Raw genomic sequence first — 26,013 nt, 5'->3', positions numbered from 1 at the left:
TTGCATATGATTCACATCAAGTTCTCGGTTGTCAGTCGACAAAAATCACCATAAGTACCTTCATATTCAGTGATGGATATTTCCTAAATGAAAGAATGAGCCATGTTGCTTTTTAAAAAATATTTATTATATACTTAAATAGTATTCAGAGTTTATAAGTAGATATATTACAGACAGAATGACTGCAGTACTTTATTATTATTTATTCTTTTAAAGACTTGTCAAGCCGAGGGCTTTTGTCTCTGCCCTGGTCACTGAAATGTGGCCTTTGTTTGGAGATGGCCTTCCAGCTCTAACCAAACACACTGACCAGTCCCTCACCAGCTGCCTGCCTTTCACCATTTGTCCTGTGTTTGGAAATGAATAATGGAGTTAATTGGCGGAATGGACAATAATAAGGGAGGAGAAAGAGAAGGGAAATTATACATGCAATGTTTGCTGATACGATGTGCATTCATACCTCTTAAAACATGTCATGCATCATTTTACATCACCTGCTACACCCTGCTCTCTTAGGTAAACATACACTATTTGCTCATCAACTTTCTCTCTCACTCATAATCTTCATTATATTCTTATTACTGACAAATTAAAGGATGATTAAAGGATTCAAACGAATCATTCCATCAAAATAGACTTGTCCATTTTCAGAAGCTAATGCCACTCTGGCAGCATGTAACACCATACTGTCTGTGTTATTAAACCGGTTTTTCTACGTCATCACGTCACACGTACGTCCTGCACCATGCACTCTGTCTAATCTACTTAATATCTGCTGCCTTCAGGTGCTGTGGGAAACAGTGACATGTCGATTGTACCATATACATTTGTTTAAACATAGAAAGTTTGAGGTTAGGGCATAAAATATCACATTTAAAGGTGTCCAAAATGAATGTTTTAGTTATGAGCGATATGATTCATTTAATCTTTGCATTACAGTATTCAATTTCTCTACAAAAATAACCATTGAAATCATGATGTTGTGGCATCTGTTGAAGTCTCTTTTCTCACATCTGGAGAACAAGATGTAGCATATCTGCAGCACTGCAGTTCTTCATCATACTGTCACATATTTTACATTTATCAGAAAATGCCAGCTTCTGATTCGGATATTGCGTTTGGCTATATCGGGATTTCGATAATATTCAAAATAACTCTGCAGATCTCATCTTACTATTTTCCTACCATACATCTTAGGCTGTCTACTATTTATTTGCATGTTTCTCTTCAATTAAAGAAATAAATAGATAGCCAAGCAGATTGAATCTGATATCTGAGCCTATGAGTCCATTCTTTTTTTGCTTTTCTTTTTATGCAATTCATTTTTATGTATTTTTTGTAAGCAAAAAAAATGCAAAATGACTTCAACTGTTTGAGGGTCATTCTGATTGAAAACATGGCCGGGAAGGATATCTCAAAGTCAGTTCTTGCCCCTTTAGAAGTTTGCTCTCTTGCAATGGGGACGACTTTGTCGCGTCATCCTTGGTGTGACGCGAGGATGACCACGGAGCCATCACCATGGCAACTGAGAAAAATCCATCCAATTAAGAAGATGTTGATGACGATGTGGTTGAGTATTATCATTGATTTTTTTGTGTGTGTGTAATTTTCCGTAAAACTATCAGTTTTTCTTTTGGGAGGAATCAGAAAGGAAATCAAATGCGCTTTAATATTTTTTTACAGTCAATAACATAAAATCAACATGGCTACTTGTGATAGCGTCATGATAGTAGATTGCCAGATTAGCCATAATCATGAATATAGAGAAGAAGTGTGTGTTTTACGAGGTAGGAGGAGACCGTGAAGGCAGCATTTTAAACACGAACAGTACAGGAGCACACACGCCTCCTCCTCCTCCTCTCTCCTGACGCTCCGCTATCTTTAGCCCTGCCACGGATTACAGTACGCAGTGTGTGGACAGGCTGCGCCCCGGTGCGACCCGTTCGGCTTACCGCTCCGTGTGCTTTGCGCTGAAGCTCTCTCGCGTAGAAAAAAACAAAAAACAAAAACAGAAAAAAATACCAAACATAAAGAACAAGTGATGGTGGAATGACAACAACCTCCGTCCCCGTCTGCGGTTCTCCGTCCCCGAGGAAAGACCCCAAGGATGCTGCCGCCGCTCTCCAGCCCACCGAACGGACGCCAGCACCGGGCCTCGCTGCTGCTGCTCGCCCCGGTCCTGCTCTGTGTCGTCTCTGCCAGCTCCGGCCTTCCAGGTAAAATTCACAAACAATTAAACACGTTGCACATTGTAAAAAAAAAAAAAAAAGAATCCAGCTCCACGCCAACCAAATTCGGATTTTTTCAAACATCCCGGGACGGTCTGTCTCTTCAGTGTAGTGGGGCATCTATTAACTCGTGAGCTCGTGACAAACAACAAGGGTTTGAATCTGAAAACAATCTTTAAATCCACCGAGTACATCGCTGTATTCACTTTGTACTGACCTTTTTGTAATAGTAGTAGTAGTAATAGTAGTAGTGTGCTCGTGTGGGTTCATAAGGACGTTTTTAGACAGGTTAAACGAGTAACCCAGGTGTCTGAGTGGGTGAGAAAGGAACACAAGGAAAAGACAAGGGTGGGAAAAAAAAATAGACATTCTCTTCCTCCTCAGGCTGCTCACTGCATTTCCTTGTGTGCACACATTTTTTTTTAAATTTTGTCAATATTACACACTGACCACTTAAATTTACTGGGTCGGATCTATTTGGAGAGCCATGAGGAAATGGCAATAACAGTGTTAGCTGTGATTTATTTACCGACTGATTTGGTTTGGCTTCGGTTAGTCGATTAACCAGCACATAATACCTCAGGAGTAATGAAAAGAATGCCCATCACATTGAGGTAACTGAGAGTCTACAGTGTTGCAGGATCTGACATTGTGTTAGTCAATTTGTTTATTCAATCACAAAAAACGAAGAGAAAGATTGTTTAGTTGGTTGTTTATGCATTAAAAAAATAAGTCAATGAAGGTCTTTTCTTTCTCTTCTGATTTAGATTTCTCCCCCAAAAACAACACAGTGCACCTTTAATCTGAGTGGCAGCCATAATGATTGTAGAAGCAAGGAACTGTTTTTAACATTTTGTCTATGCTTTTATTCGAACTAACTAACTTGCTGTATCATTGTCCTAATCTTAATTAATCATCGCCATTATTATCTTTTGGAGCACTGAATTTTGCAGCATCCAAACATTTTGGAGCTGCTAGAAGTGATACATTTTTTAAAATATGTATGAAATAGCTCAATATTCCAACAGTAATCACTGTTATTTAGGTTTATTTATTCTGGTGTCCCTGCCCACTTAATCCTATCAAGACAAAGATCTCGCTAAAGAGGCGTTTGTGCTCGTGAACAGACAGGATCCTCCTGTTTGATGCTACGCCTGTCGTTTACCGCTACATGTGCATGTGGTGATGTAGAGAGGAGGAGGAGGATTACTAACTGCTAAATGAACAGGAATTTGTCTTAAACGATGACAGCAATAACAGCGGCTTTAATTTAACCTCTTAACACAAAGCTGCCAATTCCTGTTTTTTTTTCTTTAAATCACAGCACACACAGAAGTCGCACCTTAATTGTTTAAAAAATAATCTGCTACACTTCAGGTGCACTAGTGTGACCAGTGAAAATGTTAAGTCTCGCGACAGATTTTTTTGGTGAATGTGTAACCAAACCATAGTCGGACACTGGAGCTCTGGGAACCGGCATTGAGAGCTTTAATGTCACCCCGATACATTACTTATAATATAATACTACAGCATGACCAATAATTGATTTTTAGACGTAATTCCAATACAGATATCAGGAACTAAAATATTCCGATATACAAGCATTTTCGCAATGATATGTAATGGAAGCAGGATATCTTACAGTTTGAAAATAACCTAGTTTCCCGAAATGGCATCAGTGCACTGAAATGATAAACTATCAAATGAGCCCAAGCATGTTTTCTTCGTTATGATATAACATTTTTATATTGGCATATATTGGATGAACCAACCTAATACAAGTCTCAATAAAATATATACAGGCTACAACACATATATTCAATACATATATCATAGCTTCAAACTAACCACACAACAGTTAAAGAAAACTTACAGTCACGTTGGTCCAAACCCGTCAGAAGGGTCCTAAATTGAGCAAAAGGGGGCTGTAACCAACCAGAACATTTATGAAAACACAACAAATTCCCGACACATGCTTCTTTTTCTCGTATCAAGGGTCGAAAGACAGAGGATGTTGTTTACTCCACAGATTGTAAAGCCCACTGAGGCATTGTGATTGTGATTTTGGGTTATAGGAATAAAACTGATTTGATTTGATCTTTTCTCAGTTTAGTAGATGGTCAAACTGGAACTTGGCCTGAGCACAGCTTTAGATATTGATAAAATATATTTAATTCTTCTGTCAGTGTGTGTGTGTGTGTAATGGGTCTGCACACAGTGATTATTTTTGCTTAATGTGTGCAGGGGAGATAATCTCCTTCTCGGTTTTTAACACAGAAACCCTGTGGGAGAACCAACAGCTGGACTCTTGTAATGTAATCTTTAGCCATTATCTGAGGGGCACACACACATTAACTACCCTGGCCTAGACCCTGACTTGTGTGAAATTCTATGTTATAATATGTAATTTTCCACCAAACCACAAACACATCCATGCAATCGTTCCGTGGTTCTCTCTAGCCCATTGAACTGTGTACATGACATGAAAAGGGAAAAAAAAAAAAAAAAAAAATGAAGAGAAGTTGTGACGCAGCATCAGCTGTTGTTTTCCCCCCGCCAGGAAAAATCTGGTAATTTTCCACTTTTCGCCACGTCACAAATCAAAATGCATAATGTCATTTTGTCCTCTCTCTTGAGTGCTGAAACACAAAATGGAAAAAGGTGACTCGGTGACACAGAGAAACTTTTACAGCGTCAGCACAGAATCATTTTGTTCAAGAAAATGACAGACACAGCTGTCAGTACAGTGAGTCATGTTCTCAAGAGAATATGTTTGGTGCCACCAGCAGTCGTAGGCTTCTGCTTTTGTGATGCTCGATTTGCTCGTGTCGTTTTGACACCTGTTACATTTGAACGCAGCTCGTTCGTACCAATGTGTGGCAGTGTGTCAGTGTATGTGGGCTTTTGACTGAGGGAAGATAACACACTTTCTTGCTCTTGTGTAAGGGATCACAGTAGATCTGAGTCATATCTCTTCCACGGGCACTCTTTAAGTAAATGGCACTTTATTAAAGATTGTTCGATGTACTGAAGAAGCCCAGTGCAGAATCTCAAAAAGCACAGTCAGTAATTGCAGCGAGTCAGGTTTCAGGATGATTCTGCTGGAGTGTGACAACAGCATGAAGTGCATAGTAATCAGGTGGTTGATTCAGTGAACTGCGCCACATCATCGTGTGTAAATATGCCAGAGAGCTTTCACAGAACATCGGGTTCTTGTCATGGAAGAAATCCAAAATCTCCATAAACCAAATTGATTCCGTAAGATATGTCTTGTCTGCCGGCCAAGATGCAGAATTAATTACTTTAACAAGCAGAATTTGTTTTATGATTCAGGCTCTGTCAAGCAAATTGAATTAGGATTACATTTAAAAAAAAGACATTTATTTGTCTGTTCTTGCAACCCAAACTTTAGCCTTTCACAATAGACACATCATCTTCACCTCTTAATATTTGTATTCAGCCTGTCGTGCTGCCACGTGTAAATGCCAGGTTTGTCATTCAACCAAACCCACATGGAACTGGTGTGATTATTATTCAGAGAGCCACTGCCTCCGGCCTTTTCTTCCACCAGGATTAAGCTTTAACGATCCATATCTTCAGTGTCACACTCACACAGAGCTACTATCTTTTCAATCACCTTTTTTCTTTACCTTGCAGCAAAATCATGTGCATTGAAGTGGAGATTGAGAGCAATGAAAGTCAGGAGGAAGGACACGTTTACACTGTCAGGGGACATGAAGACCTCTGAGTCGATGAGTTCATATGTAATGACGTGTATCATCATATGCCTGGAGATTGGCACGTCTAGCACGTAGGAAGGTATATGCAGCGAAAACACAGGGTATAGATTAGACATGGGGCTATAACTAACGCTTATTTTCTTTATCTATTGACCTGACCAGTACTTTCAAGATTAGTCCACTGAAAATGTCAATAAATAGTAAATAAAATGCTCATCAGAATTTGCCACAGCCCAAAGTGACGTTTTCAGACAAAGATAAGAAGCAGATCTTTACATTTATCAATCTGGTACCAGAAAATGTCATCAAAATAGTTGACCACTTACCTTCTTTCAAGTGACTGTGGATTAACTGACTAATTGTTGCGTCTCTAGTTAGACGACATGTATATTTTCCTTTTAGTTCAAGAAAAAAAATCATTTATCAATAATGATACCATGGCTTTGATGGGAATTCACTGAATTGCTCCTATTTTCATACTTATGGTATTGTGTATGACCTCAGTGCTGCTAGGAAATAATTCATAAAATGCAGTTTATAGGTCAGAGGTGGTCGCTCTGGTTCCAAATTGACCTGTTTTTCTAGCTTTTGTGGTTTTCCAGGGGATTTGCCATGACCAGTGTTTATCGTCAAGAGACGGAGAATGCTGTCGTCCAATTATATGGTGGTTAGAATCCAGGAAGGACTCATAAAACTGCCCCACTTGTGGTCCTTGCAGTCTCAGCTCAAGTGGTCAACCGAGGCTCTGCTGCAGTGGCTTCTTCAAACCACTGCTCTCTCTCTCTCTCTCTCTCTCTCTCTCTCTCTATCTATCTTTCCCTCTTTGGCTTCTTCTTCTTCATTTGAGAGCATACTGTTGGCTACCAGACCTCTCCAGGAAATGAGAGGCCCACAATTAATCAACTTACAGACATTAGACGAAGCCAGACTCAGCACGGTTTCGCTGGAATGAATCATGCCATGCTCCTCCAGTTTTAGTACTGCCCATAGCTGTAATCGTCGAGCCAGCAGTTGTGTATTTTATCAACCCGATCTTATGATAAAATTTTACCACCAGAAAACAGCCTACATACTTTCTATGCCGGTGGTTTTGCATGCGCAGGTTAGCGTTCATGTGTAGCCACATCCTTAGCCCAGAACAAGTCTGTGTTACGTGATTTAAATAGAAGCAGCAACAATATCTGAAGCATGACTGTTGGTGCTGACGCGTCTTCCGTAGCACTCGTACTCAGAAACCGGTCTACTTAAGATACCACATCCGATGCCTTCGATAACCTCACACTTTGTAAAATAACCAGCTCGTCATCATTTTTAGGTTCATGCTTTTATTTTGGGTGTCTACTAGAAAATGTTAACATGTTTTTAACGTTACAGAAAACACTATTACTCAGCAGGCACCCATAGCACCCATACCGGCTGTGTACATTTCTCTGTGGACTGAGTGTTTTGGTGCTTATGCCGTATTAACAAACCTATACCTGCGTCGTGATAAAGAACATACAGGAAATCTTACGTTGTCAAATGTGGGACCTTTAAGGTAACTGTGAGCCAAAGTGGCCCAGTGATTTACATTGGTCAGTTGACTTTTAAAGAAAGAGACCTTAACCGAATCAGCCCTAAAACTAATTGAATCTTTGCACCGCAGACTGAACCAGCCAGAGGCCAACAAACACAGTGACCGAGAAAAAGGAAATTAAGAAATTCGCCGCCTACTTTCTGCCATTATATAAATCCCTTTAACCTTTGTTCTGTTTGCTGCAGGCTGTGCCGCTCTGCTCCACTCTAATGATAATGACACAGTAATTATCTCCTGTGTAATGGGTTACACTCATCATTGTCTGACATGACAGACGTTAGTGCAACAGAAAAGACAAACGACGGGCAGATTTAAAGCAGAATGACGTGAATGCACCACCGGAGCAGAAAAAACAAAGACTTGTTCCGCCTTGCTCCTCTGCAAACTTGCATTCCATTAAGGATCCAAATCTCTGACTTTTTTTCAGCCACTTCCTTTTCACCTTTATCTCTCTACTTGGTGTATTTCCTGCCTCAGCATTATGGTGCGTCTATCTGTGTGGGTGCTCACAGATGTTTGCTAAACAGGTGCTAAGTCATGCCCCATTTTCCACAGAAAGAAAAAAATGTTACACCTAGGAGTCATTGCATCAGAATATGGGAAACCAACACCTACACCACACTAGTGTCGCAAAACTGATAAGGTAGACAGTTGCCACGCATTTAGTCATCTAATTAAGTCTCAGGGCTCTCTGACACTGTTTTTCTGAGAAGTGAGGCTATCTAAATTGACGTGGCAGCTTCTGCGTCATGTAGTTAAAGACTCTGACCTGACGAAGCAATCTTCTTTGCACAAATAAATTGGCAGTGGATTCTGAAACCCATGCTTGGCTATGTCATTTGTCAGCGTTTATCCTGGCTCAAAATCAGATAAGAAGTACTTTTAATGCTTACGGCAGAGCCGAGGAACAAGGAACTCATCCAAGGTGTACAAATTGTGCAAATTTTCTGTTAGAATATGCAGTTCTCTGTTGAAGTATAGCTAAGCAAACATAGGATGTTTTCTTTCTGTCTCCTCAGGTTTCTTTCTTCACTCTGTCAGACATGCTTATGTTATGATCACACAACGTAACTGCAACTGCTGAAAAACAGTTTCATTATCGATTTTTCTGTTGATTATATTCTCGATTAAACGGTTAGTTGTTCAATCAGTAAAATGTCAGTCAGTGTTTCCCACAGCCCAAGATGTTTTGTCCACAACTGAAGATATTTAATCTTTTGTGATAAAGGAGTAAGTGATCAAAAATTATTCACATCACTAAGCTGAGAAGAGATCCGATAATTAAGAAAAAAAAGAGAGAGCTGATTGATCAATTATCAAAAAAGATAAGCAGATTCATTCAGTAGTTTTTTTATTGATTAATCAACTACTCAATTGTTTTATATCGTTTCATTTATTTTATTTACATCTGTCTGCCTCTTCATGTTCCTCAGGTCTGCTTTCTGTAATGGTGGTCAATCTTAAAATGCTTTTGGTGTGATATTAAATTCCCAGTTTTTGGCTCATCAATTATTAAAATAGATGACTTAATAACAGACACAATTCACCACACCGCTCCACCACATTCTCAACTGCTCAATCACTGTATACAAAAATGTCCAAGTTGATGAAAACAAGGCACTAGAAAACAGGCTGCTCTGCATTTGTTTGCTTTTGTCTTTTGAGAGCAGGGCATGGTGGATAAACAGGAACGTAGCAGCAGCATGGTAACACAAAAAGCCAAACACACTCACACACTTAATCCATGTGGAAAGAAATCGTGTGGTTACATATCAAGTGACGAGCACCAAGCAGAACTAATGTTTCCACTTGATTTGGAGTGTTTGGCTTACTTCCTGTCTGCTATCGGGCAGTCAGGAAACACACACAATGCTATGGCCCTCCAGGCCTACCCATTTCCTACTTCCTTTCTAAATTTCTCCGTCGCATACACACACGACATACACACATGACATACACACACGACACAGATCAGGCTGACATTTGTTGTACTGTTTCTGTAGAACAGCTTGAAGGAGCACAAGTTAGCAGCGGCACGTCGGTGTGTTTTTGCATGCGAGTGTGCGTGTGTGTGAGCGTCTGTGAGTGGAGGTGTTCAGCGGGCTGTGTGAGAATGCCTCTGTTTGCCTTTCAGTTCTTCCTGGCAGAGCTGCTGCTGAGCACACAGCCTGGCAACAGCAGCAGCAGATGGTTAGGAAAGTCACTTTTCACCCGCTCCAAGGACTACTTTTGAGTCCCTGAGTTACATAATGTTTTTTCACACTTCCAGTGTCTTCCTTGGCACCAAACGACCCGATGTGCTGCAGGAACATGTGTGGGAGTGGTTTTCTTCTGTCTCTGTCTCCCTGTCCGTCCCTTGTTTGATATTCATCTCCCTCTGTCTCCTTGATTGAGCTCTCTAATTAGAGACAGCACTGTGTGGGAAGCATGTTGGTGCAAGGCCACCTCCTATGGTGACTTGACATTCGCTTCCGTGACTCCTTCGTGAGGCAGGTAACTAGAACGTAGCTGCTTTGTTATAATGATTTTCAGGACGAGAATCTTTAATGGTTCACCTTTGTGACTTTGTCATAACAATTAAATCTACTTATCTTAGAGTTCACACATGTGGTTGAAATCCTTGTAATTTTGTGAATCTTAGGGGAAATAAATCAGGGAATAGACATATATAGATCTAAGTGAGTGAAGGTGAGAAACACAGACATTGAAGTCTTTTGGATATTATTTTTTAATTGTTTTCTGTGAGCTTCTGTAAAGCCTGTTAGTTCTCCTTCTTTTGTTACAGAAATATATTTTGATCTGTGTTTCCAAGTATGCCTTTTCTGGTCCTTGAATTTGAGGGAGTTGAGCCTGATAAGTGCTTGAAGAGTAGAGATCGACCGATAATGACATCTTTCGATAGTGATACTGATTATTTGGACAATCAGTGTTGTGGGAAAGACATTGAGTTAGACCACAGAAGGAAGACTACTGACAAAAAAAGGATGCCGCATCAGAGCCAAAGAAATGTGTAATTAGCTTCATTTATTTTTATTTTCTTATACTGATAGTTGAAAATGTTCACACTGGTTCACAGAAAGCATATTATGTCGTTATAACATAACAGTCTTTGTGTAACTGTACGCCATTTTTGACGTATTTGACCGCAACACTCCCCTTGATTTTCACACTTTTCTTTTTCTCACCCTCTTTTTCTCACTGTCCGCCTGCCGCACACATAACGAAGCACACGTATAGTCTCTTTTTTGCCGGGCTGTGTGTGTGTGGGTGCTTGTGTGTGAGGAGAATAATTATCTGCATTCGTGTGACTAGCAATAGGTTCCACCATATTAACTTCCCACGTGATGAATAATGATGAAGTGGCGACCAGAGGTGCTGAGATTCCGGCTCCGTTATAATGAGACGAGCAGACTTTTAAACACAGAACATGTTGCTTTGTCACTTTCATAAGTGAGATTAAATGCCACTTCACTTTTTGTCTTAGGCACTAGTGATTCATTCAGCGGCAGGAGTTGCTTCTTTGTGCTCGATGACACGTAGGGTCCAGACAAATGATTCAGCCACTGAGTCTCTTGCAGTGGATTATTACATTATCGCACTAATGTCTCAGTAGGTTCTTTGTGACACTGATAGGCATAGATGTGACTTACCTGTACGACAAACAGTTCCACTGTATCTTACATTTATATGATAGCACACATGAGCGACGTGGACTAAAGGCCTCAGATTTGATCGTCTCATTTGTTGAAACGTTTCTTGTGAATATCGAAGCACTTAATAATGCAGTGAATTAATGTAATACATGACTAATTCCTGCTTACACGAAAAGATCTCTGTCAAAAGGACTGACCCTGACAAAGAGCCAGCCTTGAATCACTGTACTTGTAATCTAATGAATATTATTATGAAACATTAACAGGATCAGTCCAAGCTCTCGAGGTTTGAGGCTGTGCTGCACAGCGGTAATTATGGCCAATTACGTGTTAACTTTAGCATGCGAACATGCTCACAATGACAAGGCTTGCATGCAGGTTTAGCAGGTGTAATGTCTACCACTTTCACCAACTTAGTTTAGTTTTTTTTTTTGCATGTCAACATTTACGGAATGTCAGGAGATCACCAGAGTCATCAGGCTTCATCGTTACCATGAACGCCATGTCCAAAGTCCCATGTCAGCCTCTGAAAAAGCTTCACTTTGGAGCCAAGAGGTGAGCTGACAAACCAACATACTGACCGACATTGCCGCCATAGCACATTGCTAGCAAATATATTTTAATTTAGAGGTAACATGCACTTCTGATTACACCTAGGTACATCTGACAAATCTTCTAAATAAGCTGATCCTCACACTGTAGAAAGGTCAAGGATTTTGTGATGTGAATGGGTTGTTTGATCTGTGTCGTGAGTGCAGTCATCTGCACGGGATCTGGGTGCAAACAGCCCTTGATCCTCAGTCTGTAAACGGATCAAAGAGACATGGGAAAAAAATGGGGCTCTGGAATAATTTGAAAGGGCAGGAGAAATTATGCCTCTGCATGTTTCATATTATACCAGCAGGGTGCTGTGTTTTGAGCCTTCGCTCACTTGAAAGCAGCAACTGAGACAATTTACCAATGTCATTGCTTACTTAAACTGGACAGCATTAAACTAATCACAGCAAAGGCATCTTTATTTTTTCCAAATGTGTGAGACTGGCCTACCCCAGAGTCTTCCACAATAAGAGACAGCAGGAAGTCCATTAAAAACATTTCACTATTAAAAAGCAAATCAATTAGGATGTTGTGAAACATTTTCAGGTCACTCTTGTAGATGAATTCTCAAACGAGTAAAAAGAAACTAAGGATATTCACTATTATTTTGATAATTCATAGTCATTGAGGTGAACTTATCCTGGATGCTTTTATCCTGTCATGTGATAAAACCTTATATCCTCCTGTCCTTAGTCTGCAATGCCTGTGTTTGGGAGTAAGAATTAAAGCCACCAGGTAGCAGCAGTAGAGGGCTAAAGAGAGACTACAGTAGCTCATAGCTGAATTAAACACTGATTTAGTCATATTTTGAATGTGAGTGAATCTGTGTTTTTGCCCAGTCTTATGGGATGTACATGTGCACAGACATGTGCCCCAGAATGATTTTGTCACTCAATGTGGTGGCACAAACTACTCATGACTATTTCTTTCTTCCCATGTGGTCATGGGGTTGAAGGAGATCAATAAGAGCACGTGTTAAAGATTGCAGAAAGGCTTGATACCTGGAGGGTAATTCAAGGAAGGCATGTGGCTTGTAAGAAAAGAAGCCATGACAATCGTGGGAGGAGGAGAGAAAATAAGAAAGAGAGTGATCTGAATCGGGAATGAGGGGGCCCGAGCCGCACGTTACATTCAAAGAGATGATTCGGCCACAGGATGGATGCAGCCGAGGCAGCAATTAAAACACAGAGGTGACAGAGTTGTTGCCTGGCTGTAGGAAAAAGAAAGACAGAGCGTGACTTAACAACTAATGAGCAAACACGCTCAGATGAGTTTCGTGGCAGCGTGATTCATAAAGCTAAAAAAAAAAAAAAACAACCTTAGGTACATGTGTCACAAAAATTAGAAACGCTCGTGATCTCTCATCACCCACCCCCGTCTCTTTCTGTATCTCTGACACAAACAGAGAGGAAAACAAAAGCCTCTCCGTTTACACCTGCGTCACTCTGCCGCTCACCCCCTGAGGCCGACCAGTCAGCGACACAAGAAGATGTGGCCAAGTGTGTCCACTTCCCAGATGATGATAGACTTGAGAGAATGTGTGTTTGTGTGTGTATTTGCAGGGGTGTGTATGTGTAATATCTTTTCTTTATGGTTTACAAGTGAAAAAGAGACAAGAAGAGAAGGGATTGTGCATTTAGTTAAATAACTTAAAGATATAATATTTCTGCATTAAAATCTCTAACAAATGTAAGCTGAATTAGCAGTCTCTCAGAATATTTAATCACAATTGCAAAAAGGGAATAAAGTGTATCAATGGACGGGTGGATAATGACACACTTACCATACGTATCTACCTTCGTATGTGTACAAAAGGCACAGCTGTGCTCCTCTTCATTTCTGTAACACTCCCTGACTGCTCTTTCAAAAACACATTTTCACTGATATTATAGGCCTTGTTGCCATGGAGGTCATTGAGATTTCCCCCTCAGCAATCCCCTGTCTTGTGTAATTCTCCTATGTAGCAGTTGAAAATCATCATCCAAGGAGGAATGACGGCACTCCCTCTCGAAACAGAAAAAGAAAAGAGGGTGCATGACGTGTGAGCCCCCAAGCTCAAATTGTTTTCTTTTCTTTCAACATTTATCTGTAGACGAGAGCAACCTTGACCTCTGAGACCCATTATCCATTTAAAGTACTGGGTTCATCCTCTCTCTCCCCACCTTATATCACCTACTGTCTGTTGTGCCTGGATCAACACCCACCGCGCTGTTCACCATTAGCTGTGCAGCTTGGCTGGGCTCATTATCCGCTCTGACGGCGTCCCAGCGCTCCACCTGCCCTCCGCTACCCAACACACCTGCTGTGGTTCTGTGACCCAGTTCTTTCTCCTTTGTGTACCTCAAGCCGCGTGGGTGTGTTTGTGCGCATATCTAAATGCTGTGATTGGGCTCCATTTTTCTGTCAAACTGTCAGTATTCAGGTCAAGTGATTATCTAACCTGATTGCGGGCAGATCTGTAGTGAGCGCCTGTGGAATGCTCTTTACTTTGGTGTAACCTTGATGTGGATTGCCTAACGGGTGGGGCTCACCACATTGTGAAATGTAGAAAATTTGTCAAAGTGTACTTTTCTGCCTGTCCTGTCTGGCGGACCTCACCCATTTGGGGGCCATGATGAGGTTAGAGCAAACACTTAAAGCAATTTTCAAAAACCCTTGTGACTCTGATGTAATTCTGACATCAGCAGACACTCTGAGAGCAGATGTTTCCCCTCTGAAAGGAGCTGAAGTGCTGACACATCCACTAATTTGTGGCTGTGGTTTTGAGGTTGACACATCCTTTATTGAGAGCATTTTTATAGTACTTCTTTCCTTTAGATGCTGCATTTGTGCCTCACACACTCATGAAACTGTTGTTGTCCTTCTCTTTATTTCACCCAGCACGCGGCAAGTGCCCTCGCCATATAGACTGTGCCAATGAGGGGCGCCTCTTCTGCAGGCCAGGCTCCTCCCACTGTGGCCCCTGCCTCTCCTCATTGGAGGAGAACGAGGAAGGACGCTGCGTGGCGAAGAAGAAACACCATCAGCGTGGTATGAAATGATTAAAAATTCACACACTCACAATCTCAGTGAACTGACACAGAAGTAATGGGGGTTAAAGAGGAAACTTTTAGCCTTATTCTCAAGCTGACCGACTACTTAATTCATTGCATCTAACTAAAGCAAGGATTCTCAGCCTGTATAATCTTTGAATTTGTAGAGAGCCATTCACCAGATGGTGCAATTTAGGCAAGCAACATTTTTCAGTATTGATAGATGTAATAAGCAGCGGGGGCATAACTTCAGCGCTCTGCCTTCATGGGACTTCAGATGGACGCATTTTCACAAACACAAAATGGAGATTAGCGCAGTGCAGCAACTTGCTGTGGTGACGAGCTGTCTTGAGAAAAAAACAAAAGCAGTTGGCGAAGCTAGTCTGGATGGTTAGTTGAGTCACGTGTTCTATCCTTCCGCAAGAACTGGAGGCAAGATTGTTTCTGTTTCTGCCAACAGCAGTATGCTAGCTGACATTAGCCTCTTGGATTTGAATGTTTACAGTTGCTTGGCAGCGCCGTCGCTTGCCCCGATGAGTCTTTCAGCAGTTCAGGAGGCTTAAGACTGGATCTGTAAACCCTTGAAATTAGCAGATCATCTGTGTTGAACAGCATGTTTTAAACGGCCACTGCACTCGTTCATATGAATGCAAGTAACATGTTAGGGTAATGTAAGGCAACATTACACAAGAGTGAGTATTCACTGGCAGGCTGTCTAATACTGTGCAGGCCAACATTTAAAAAATGAGAATTTACTTCTTTCTTTCTCTTCAAATTATCTTTCACATCGGTGCATTTATAGAGCACCTCTGGTTTGGTTTGGTTTGGTGGGCTTGGTTTATTGACGTTCTCATTTATTTTTTTTAAACACAGCACATCAGACTTAGTAATAAGATAGCAAGTTTGAATAAAAGTTTAATCGTAGGTAGTTTTCAACCAAAAGTGTTCCACATTCTTTGGTTCCAGCTTATGAGGATTTGTTGCTTTTCTTTGTCTTAAATATTTTTGGATTGTTGGTTATGAAAATGGGGTATTCGTCACCATTTTTTATATACAAAGCCATGAATTGACTAATCAAGAGAATATGTTTTGCCGGATGAGAACACAGAAAAGAATGAGCCTTATGAGAGTAAAATTGAAGACAGAGGTTATTCTTATTCTAATTACAACCTCAGTTCCAGTTACATGACTTGCTTAAGTTTGAAATGACAGCTACAACAAATGCCTCACTCCAGTTATAATTGAATTATTTGAGTGCACGTAAATGTACTGACTCACTGTTGTTTTTTCACTGTTCTGCTTAAGAGCTTCACTCAGCATTCATTCTTTTCCACTGCCTCTTTTCTTTCCAGTTGATCTCTGTGTCCTGCTGCCCACACCTCTCTTCCACTCCACCTCTTTCTCTCAGTTGCCTATTGATTCTTTGCTCTCCCTCTTCTCCCCTGTCAGTCTCAGTTTGATCTCTTTATTCAGTCTTACTCTCACAAGCTCATGAATCACCTCCAATTCAATCTTTTCCTGTCTGGTTCTCTTCTCTCTACATCTTTGTTTTGCCCCCCCCCCTGCTCCCGTCCATATCTCTGACAACTGTGGTGCAGTCTGATCCTCTGTGGTTTTAATCCGCCCCTGCCCCTGCTGCGTCTGCAACACACACTTGCATCACATGCATCACATGCACCGCCCCGCGCCGGCGGCTTTAATCACTTAGATGACATGCATCTCTCCCTCTCTTTCTCTATCTCTACTTTCTCTCTCGCCCTTCACCGCCATCACTGAATCTAATGTCATTCGATGAAAGAGCCAAGCCGTGACAAAATGAATCTTATTTTTCTCATTTCCACGGTGTGGCATCACACTGCTGCCATGCACACCATATTTCAAGGTAGCGCTGTAGAAATTAGAGAGAGAGTGTGTGTAACTGCATGTTTTCATGTCTGTTGGTGGGCACGTGTGAGTTCTCGGCAGGATTAATAATTTAGATGGGTCTGCGGCAGGATACTGCACAAACTTGGCTCAAATTATTGGTGGCAACGTCAGAGGGAGAAGTAAACAGGAGATGGAGATGAGGGCGATTTGCAGAGAGAGGTCACATTGTGCAGGAGAGGAGAGGATCTCTTCTTGCAGCACACTTGTAAGATGATGAGTTTGTTGGATTGTATTTGTGTCTGCGTGTGACTGCATTTTCCCATGTGAAGACTGTCATTTTAAAATGCGGGATGCTGTTGTGTGTGGTGTTGTGAATCCAGCACATCACAGGCCTCAGATAAGCTCCCTAAAGAGGTTACATAAACCCCAGAGAGTCCAAAGAACTCGATGATCCGCATTGGTGGGCCGACCCACTCTCGTTATCACACTCACATGCTCACATGCGCTCCTAAATATATGAAAATTTGGTTTATTTGGTTTGTCAGGGGCAGCGCACATCTCTTAATACTGAAAACTCATTGAAGAGGTGCGGCCAGGGTAGTCTGGCAGCATCGGTGGCTGCAAATTACACCACTGCATTGATTCTCATTGTCACTTTACAGGACAATATGATGTTTTTACAACAGAAGTTCTGCCTCATGATTCGCTTGCACAAACAATATAAATTGTAGGTCCAAAACAAACCGTTGTTCAGTCAGCAAGCAACATTTGCATCGGAAAATGCACCCAATTTTTTTTTTTTCTTTTTTTTTTGCTTTCTCCTTATTATAACCAAGCTGACACTCTGGAATTTTGCTTTTCTACCATTTTGTAGAAAAATCAAAATAATAACATTAAGCACTTTCAAGTTACATGTTTTGAGAGAATTAGATGCTGTGTGTGTCAGAAAAAAATGCATATTTGAATGTCTGGAGGAGAGAGAGGCAAGCAACTGTGTCCGGGGGAACAGTGCAATTGGTCCAGGATACTGCAGCCGTTCTTGTCATTTCCTCATGAGGATAGAAATTCATGATCTCTTTTTCCCCGATTAAATCCTTTATCAAAGAAATTGTATGACCGTAGTTGTACTCAGCTCAGTCTTCTCTGTAATGTCATTGCTCTCACGCTCACTAAATGTGGGATCACCTGCCCGTTCAAGTCGCTGCAGCAACACCACAATTACTGCAATAAAAACCAGTGTTCCTCTATCTGACTTCCTCTCCTCTAAATCACACTCTTTCATATCTTGCACTCAAAATGATCTCCGGTTTATCAGCTCTTCCCCGTAATACATCATTGTGCCTTGGTGGCCTTGTACAGGTTGGTCTGTTCATGTAGTTCAGTTGCCTGAAAACTGCCTGAATTCAAGGTTATTTCGCTCACTCTCCATGGAGTCTGAAATGTCAAATATTTCACACACTGAAGTCAGAGAGGATGAAAGTGCGCAGTAAGTGAACAGGTGAGGCAGGATGGACTTTTTATTGGAAGTGGGACCTGCTAGTGTTTGACATGAAGGCGTGCACTGCCATTGGTAAACATACAGTATGCCTTGAAGCCATGTCCTTTGTTCAGAAGGCGCAGAAAACAGACTGCTAATGGTATGTATTCTTTCTATGCAATTCATTTGTGTATGTGTCAAAGGCAAGGCTGGCTCCATGTAGCTAAGTGTCTTTGTCCTCCTTTCTATATCAGACCCGCAACACATAGAACTAAAGTGGACAATTTGTTCCCCTTTTTGGGTGCGCGTACAGTCAGCTGCTGGTTAGACCAAACACCCTACAGCAGTTTACTTTACTAACGTGATGTTACATCAATAAACTGATGCAGAGCAAAGAAACTCAACACGCAAAAGTTTGAGTATACTCACAATGAAATAGACATCAGAGACAGAGAGAACTGCTAACCAGGGGCACTGCGTTTAACCAGTTTAAACAAATGGCATCACTGTCTGACATCACTGCTGTTGTATGTAAAAGCTACATTTGTTAACCTACAGATTTAGGGTTGATGGTGTTAATCCCATCGTTCCCAGGTCAACTGTTTACAACTAATCAGTCAAATAGCCTTTTTTGGTCCGTTTCCATGCTGACCTCCACACTCTGTGGAAAGAACATGTGAATGAGAAAGATCTGAAACAAGCTGAGCAGCTAGTCGACCTGACTGTCAGGTCGGCCAGAGTTTCAGAGAATAATAAAATGCCCTGGAGTCAGTCTGTCTGTCTCTGTCTCTGTTCTCTGTCTGCACACCTGATGTATCAAATGTCCCACTAGAGGGCAGCAGGACACATTGAGCACAGATCAGTCATCTGTGGAAAGAACTGAGGACCAGTTCAAAGGGAGGGGGAGGCAGAGTGCTACATTATCTTTTACACTTAATGAAGACATCCAACCATGTTTAGAAGTTCGATTGTTCGAAATCAAGAAATTACTTTGTTGATGTGCTGAAATTACTAATATAAATCATATAAGAACTGATCAATTTGTCTGAAAATCTTTATGTTGTTACTATTATCTGCAAGTTGTCATGTGTGCAGTCATCATTTTTTGCTCTGGTTACTTGAGGTGAATGTTTATATTTCAAAAATGTATCGTTGTTGTTAAGATCAACAGACAATACAATTAATTTGAAAGAAAGTGTTTGGATATAATGTACATCATATATTATATCATATAAGTTTACCATTTCAACAAACAAACAAAAAAGTGACAAGATCTGTGCAGGATTTAAAATCTTTATACAAGGGGGGGCACAGGAAGGAGGTGCGTGCGTGCGTGCGTGTGTGTGCATGTGTGTGTGCGTGCGCGCATGTGGTTTGGGGAGGAAGGAAATTGAGGGAGCTGAGCTGTTTAGTGTTTGTTTGTTGTACCCAACTGCCCCCTGGGTGCTTCTCAAGAGGTTATGGGTCATTATCAAGCCGGTGACAAAACTCTCCTACACAAGGAGAGGTGTGTGTGCTTAGTCTGTGTGTGACAAACCACACACATACACACAGTTGATGCTTTTTTTTGTTAAGGTGAATTAGCAGCTTTGGGCTCAGTGGGTTCCTGAGGATTCCCTGTGAATAAAAACTGCTTAGCTGTTTTTATTTATTTCCCTGCTGATTTTTTTTTTTTTTTTAATCAATCCACACTTTAGAGAAACCACAGTTAATTTCTTTTTTTCAGTCTCCTCTAAAACTCAAACCTGTTTTAGTGCATGCTCCTGGTGAGCACACGGCACTGTTGGAGCTCTCAGCCACCTGCAAAGTACAGATGGTGCATCCCGCCTCCACAGACACCTGCTACGGAGTGCACTAAATGGCCATTAGTGGAGGGGGGTAAGAAAAAAACAAAGCAGGCGGTGAAAGTGCTGGCATGTCATATCATACACATTAGCTTCGCCAGATGGCAAGCCTTCTGGAGTGAGAGTGACACTGTGATCATTAATGTGATGTGGGTGGATAAAATGATGTGTTAGGGATTTGTTTAGATTGATTTACTGGCACCGATCATTTATTCTTTTTACATGGAAAACAATATACATGCATTGGCCCAGGATACTGACTCGATTATATCATGATCTGCTGAATTAGCTTTTTATCAAAGACCTTTCACCTTTTCTGCACTTTTTTTATTCCCAACTTCTTCCCTCTTGACTTTGCCACCTCTGTAGCTTTGAGCGCAAATGCCTATAAATGATATTTGATATATTGCAGGCGAACTTTATAGAGGGAAATAGCACTTTGATCACCTCCATTAGCAGCGAGCTATGGATTCTATTGTAAATGAAGCAACTGAAGCCCAGTGAAGCCAAGGTTTGGCTGATTGCTCCTGGCCCCCTGCGGTGCTTCCTCCCCCGACCACACACACACTATGGGCCCTGTCGCCCAGGAGACCCCGACCGTACTGCAGGAATGTGGATCACTGTCTGGCCGTGAGGGCTGTTAACAAGAGTTTAGTATTGTCTCCTTTTTTTATCAGTCCACAAACAAACAGCACACATGGACACACTCCCTGTCCATCAGTTCCGAGGCAGGACCCTGAAAAACACATGTAGGGGTCGGGGACAGGCATGTGTACGTGCTTAAACCATCTGCATGTGCATCTGCTCTTTCGCTTCCTTTCATTCACACAAAAGTTACACATCCTTAAAGTTATGAAAGTGGACAAGCTTCATAGTTATGTTTTACAGAACTAGAAACGCCCAACCTCAAGTGTGTGGGACACAAGTAGGGACAGCTAAGGAAACTAACGTTGATCAATTAGTGGACTGGCAGAAGGGGACTCTGCAACTGTTGATAATCATGAAGTCATTTCTTCAGGTTGTGAGGAATTGCTGCTTATTTGAAATTAATGATATTGAAAAATTTGGGGCTAACTTACAATTATTTTCATCATCGAATAGTCCTAAAACAATTTTTCCAGATGCTAACGTCATCAAATGTCTTGTTTTGTCCACAACCCAAAGATATTCAGTATACTGTTAGAGCTTAATTGAGTTTTGTAATACTTGACAACTGAATGTTTAATCATATATTTTAAAGACCAAATGATCAATCAATTAATTAATGAAAAGAACCATTGCACAGAAGAAAAACAGTTACTCCACTGTTTGAACATTCACATAATTGAATTATTATATAACTAAATATTTGTTTACATGTCAACCTTAGCCATTGCTGATTTGCTTTGATAACTGCCTGTGATGCATGTGCAGTTACTGTGGCTACCAACCGATCTGAATGTTATTTATGAGTGAATGTAAAGCCTGATAGAATATTTTATGAAATCTAGATGTTGCTGCATTTTCTCCTTCCTCTTTTACTTCATACTTATTATAGCCAGTTGAATCCATATCGCAGCTGATCAGTGAAACTGTGAATCTTGCGTGTCCTTCAGGCAAAGTGACCGTCTACCCACTCCTGGATGAAGAGATCGATTATCTTCACTCGATCATCGAGAAACAGGAACTGACAGAGATTGAAGCACCGAAAAAGCAATTACAGCTTGGTAAGAGTCCTGCCAGCACTCATGAGAAAGAAATAGAACAATATCAGTAACAAAAACTGCCTGTTTTGAGTTTAGAGATGGGTGATTTAGTTAAAGAATGAGAATTGCTCTTTTAGTATAGAGAGTGATTTCTTTCAATTGATATAAGATTATTTTTCTCCCTACATGTCATCTAATTGACAGTCATCTCCATCAGATACTGATTACGACTCTTTTTTCGGTTCGTGTCTTCCTCACTGTCTCCAGCTGTCGTCAGCTCCCGAACAGATGTTAAGAAAAGCAGGACAGATGCCCCCAAGCAGAAACAGAAAAGCCAGGGTCGTCAGTCAGACGAGACCCTGAATACCACCACTACAGCCCCCCGCCCTGCACTTTCTGCCCTCCCTGAAACACCGACCCCCCAACCCCGGGCCACTGGAGTCGGGGGCCGAGCTGGTCCTATAGCTGTGCCGACACCCCGAAACGACAACCTTATTGTCAGTAAGTATGATCCGAGGTCCTTGACACAGTAGCAAAGCAGCAGTAGGAGTGCAGATGTGGATAAGAGCAGTTTTGAATAAAGGGTTTTGCACATTAAAGTGAATTTAAAGGTCTTGTGGAGTGCTATTACTTCAGAGGAAGCTGCATGTAATCTGATTAATTACCTCCATTGATGTTACTCAGTGACTAAGTTGCATTGTGGGAAATGTAGGCACACAATAACTGTGATATCTCCGGTTCCTCTGTATCGATTTTGATCATTTGTTTTTAAACTGTACATAAGGACATAACATGTATGTAGGAGTACAATTTTAGACCCATGAGCCACTTTTCAAAAACCTTGTACTGACATTACCCACAATGCATGTCCAGAGGTATCCCCACAGAGATATAAATGTGAAAATTTACTGGTAAATTGTTCAGTTTTTGTCTGCTGCCTGGACGTGTGCAGGCAAGATTTTAACCTTTTTTTTCTTTCTTTGTCCATAGAGGACAGTTAATTATTTTTATCCCACTGTGTTCATTGCTTTTATGATGGAGATGATATTACCCCAGATAGCTATAAAATTCATGAAGAGCAAATTAGCTAAGATATGATTATATTAAGCATATCGGTGGTTGGGCAATATATCAATTTTGATGTTTTTCGTGATGTGAGACTATATATCATCTTAGATTTTAGGTATTGTCATGATATGATATCTTTACCTGCACCCAGACGAAATGTCTCAGCAGAATACACTCTGCTCTGTTCTCCCTTTATTTTCCTCTTCTTCTTTTGCATTGACTTGCAGTTTTGATCTCACTATGCGTGGTGGTTGGCACTGTGTCGGTGATCCTGGCTACTGTCTGTTACGTCAAGTAAGTCTGAACACATACATCCAAACATTAGGTAATGCGAGAGAAAGCTAAATGTGGTCAAATAAAGAACAGTATTAAATGGAAATTTCTAAACCAAAATATGTGACAAAAACCAATCTTAGTCAGTTTTAATTGCATACTAATTGAACTTGTTTGACCTTTAAAATCACACTGTGCCTCCATTTGCTGTCCACATTCCATCACCTCTGAGCTCGGGGTGAAGCCCCTCAGTATTGCAGGAGACTCAGGACTTTTCTCATGATTCCCCCCGACAGGTTGCAGAAAGAGTCGCGTCTAGCTCAGAAGGTGGACTACCCGGCCTCTGGAGGGGCAGGCGTGCCCGCTGCATCAGCCACTGGTCCCTCAGTAAGCAGCTAACTGCTATTGTTAGAGCTCGCTTTGTTTCCATTTCTCACTTCTTCTTCTGCAGTAACCACAAGAGGGACGACCGAATGCACTGTTTATCTAATATGCCATCCGCACTTTCTTCTAAAGCTTCGTCCTCAGGTGGGAGATAAGACCCTTGCGCAAAGCGCCCAAATGTACCACTACCAGCACCAGAAACAGCAGATGCTCTCGATAGGAAAGTAAGTACGCCCCCTCTGTCACTCCCTCTCTTTTTCCACTCTTCCTGTCTTCATGTAAGTCTTAAATGGTAAACCACATCCTCTAACCGTGTTGCCTCTTTGCCTGAACTCATGTGTGTGTGTGTTTTTTTCCCCTTTCCGCAGTCATAAACCTGAGCAGAAAGCCCATGACAACGAGGTCACATCAGATGAGGAAGAAGTGGGAGGAGACTTCACTGTGTATGAGTGCCCGGGACTTGCACCGGTGAGTAAACACACACACACGCACGCACAAACACACCCACACAAAAAAACTAATCATTCTGATGTTTTGTGACTGAGAAATTTTTTTTTTCCCTCTTTGACAGACTGGAGAGATGGAAGTGAAAAACCCTCTGTTTGATGACTCGACTTTGCATTATCAGGGGAATCACAAGTGAATGCTGAACACTTTACACACACACACACAAGCATACACAAGCACACACACACACACACACACACACACACACACACACACACACTTACAAACCACTTCTCTTGAAGAAACCACTTAATCTCAAACTGCATGCATAGAAATGGAGGATCCTAGCAGAGGGAGAGGTGATAAAAATGATTGTTTTCCTGTTGGCCCTTTACGATATCTGCCCCTAGAATGATTTTTAATACTACAAATGTGTGTTGGGTTCTTTATTAATTTATTTCTGTCATTGTCATTGTTTTGGAGCACTCCTGTCTTTTAGTCCTCCTCGATCAAGTCCCTTTAATTGTTTCTACCTGTTTAAATGTCAAACTCTAATTTAAGACGTTCTCCTCCACCTTTGTTATTTTCCCATGTTTTTCTGCAGCTATTTCCAAAGAATGTGATACAATAGCTGACATTTGTACAACACTGACAAACAGACACACACACACATACATGGACTGACAAATAGGTGCCCTCCCTTGTTTTGTTTTGTTATGCATAGCTAATGTAGTGGCTAAACCACATTCCTAACAGATACCCAGCAAATGCTTCAAATCAGACCTCTGTGAACACTCTGTAAAAACTCCCCAACACAACACAAAAGGTTTAGCATTGATGATGTTACCGACGGTGTTGCTGTTTTTATTTTTTTGCCATATAAGCTGCACATGAGGATTTTAAGATTATAATATATAAAAAATGAATATATATAAATATATATATGAAAATGAAGTACTTGATGATGTCTGTTTGCATGGTTTGACTGTACCGTGTTTGAATCATGGCAATGCTTTGATGAGTTCTTCTGCCTCCTGTCTGTGTGCATCCTGTTGCTGGAGGAGGGAATGTACAAGATAAGTGACTTCTGAGCACTTGAATGACTTTTTTTTTTTTGGGAGACGGATTATACTGATGGATGTGTAGGTGGTAAATATCAATATCTGGTTTCGTCCCTCTTTCCTCTCCGTCCTCTTCTGTCCCAAGCTAACTGTGTGCTGCAAAATGTACATACGAAGAGTGAAAGTGTTCACTTTTTATAGATATTTGTACATGCAGACCAATGATTGGAATTAAAACTTTTTACCACATGTGAAAATGACTTTGTTCTCATTATTTCCTAAAATTCATTGTAAAAACTGTAAAAGAGAGAAAAGAGATAGAAGGGTACTGTGAGCTTTAATTTGTGATAAGTACAATAAGCTCATCAGTAGCACACTAGATGCATTTTGGGGCAAAATCATTATTATTTTTCTATTTTTCCATTTGATGAATTAGCGCTGCCATCTGCAATGTGGATGTGAAACGAACAGATCCAAACATACACATTTATATATTAAAAATATATATGAACACCAACCTGATTTTTCTGGGAGTTGCATAATTGGGCAAATTTTTTTTTTGACAAAATAAGGGTATTAACATATGTCTGAATACGTATTAAGTTTCCTGAATCAGAACTGTGGTTGAAGAAGTACTCAGATCTGTTACTTAAGATTAAGCAACAATGAAACAGTGCAATCAGAATCTGAAACACTTTATTGATTCCTGAGGGGGAAGATGGTACATTACAAATGCTCCTTTAACTAAACACTATAGAGAGATTATAAGACGATGTAAACTGAGAAAGATAATGATAAGAGAATGAATAAAGTAAAACAAAAGTATGAATAAAATGTAGAAAGCAATTAAACATAAAATAATGTAAATATATATACTGTCACCCTGCGGTGAGGGGTGTCTCATCCTGGGTTTTTTGTCTCATGAATTTCATGTCTCATTTTGAAAAGTACCTCTCCTCTCGTTTCAGGTCACTTGCCCTTCCTCATGTGTCACCGGTCTGACGTCTCCCCTGATCCCCTGATTGTTTCCACCTGTTTCCCATTACCCTCATGTGTCTTGCAGTCCGCGTCTCCCTTTGTCC

At 40.9% G+C, this 26,013-nt stretch overlaps 1 protein-coding gene across 1 annotated transcript; it reads left to right on the top strand.

The window, feature by feature from the left end:
- The first annotated feature begins 1,570 nt into the window (after positions 1–1,570).
- npdc1a (neural proliferation, differentiation and control, 1a) lies at positions 1,571–25,188 on the top strand. The gene is made up of 9 exons (XM_037117922.1): positions 1,571–2,216; positions 14,675–14,824; positions 21,609–21,719; positions 21,966–22,199; positions 22,994–23,060; positions 23,336–23,426; positions 23,556–23,647; positions 23,792–23,891; positions 23,995–25,188. Exons 1-9 carry the CDS (start codon positions 2,108–2,110, stop codon positions 24,064–24,066), a joined length of 1,026 nt encoding a protein of 341 aa, XP_036973817.1. The 5' UTR covers positions 1,571–2,107; the 3' UTR covers positions 24,067–25,188.
- The last annotated feature ends 825 nt before the right edge of the window (positions 25,189–26,013 follow it).

This window comes from Acanthopagrus latus, chromosome 12, assembly GCF_904848185.1.
Source record: "Acanthopagrus latus isolate v.2019 chromosome 12, fAcaLat1.1, whole genome shotgun sequence".
NCBI classification, from domain to species: domain Eukaryota; kingdom Metazoa; phylum Chordata; class Actinopteri; order Spariformes; family Sparidae; genus Acanthopagrus; species Acanthopagrus latus.
This window is presented reverse-complemented; position numbering and strand designations above follow the sequence as displayed.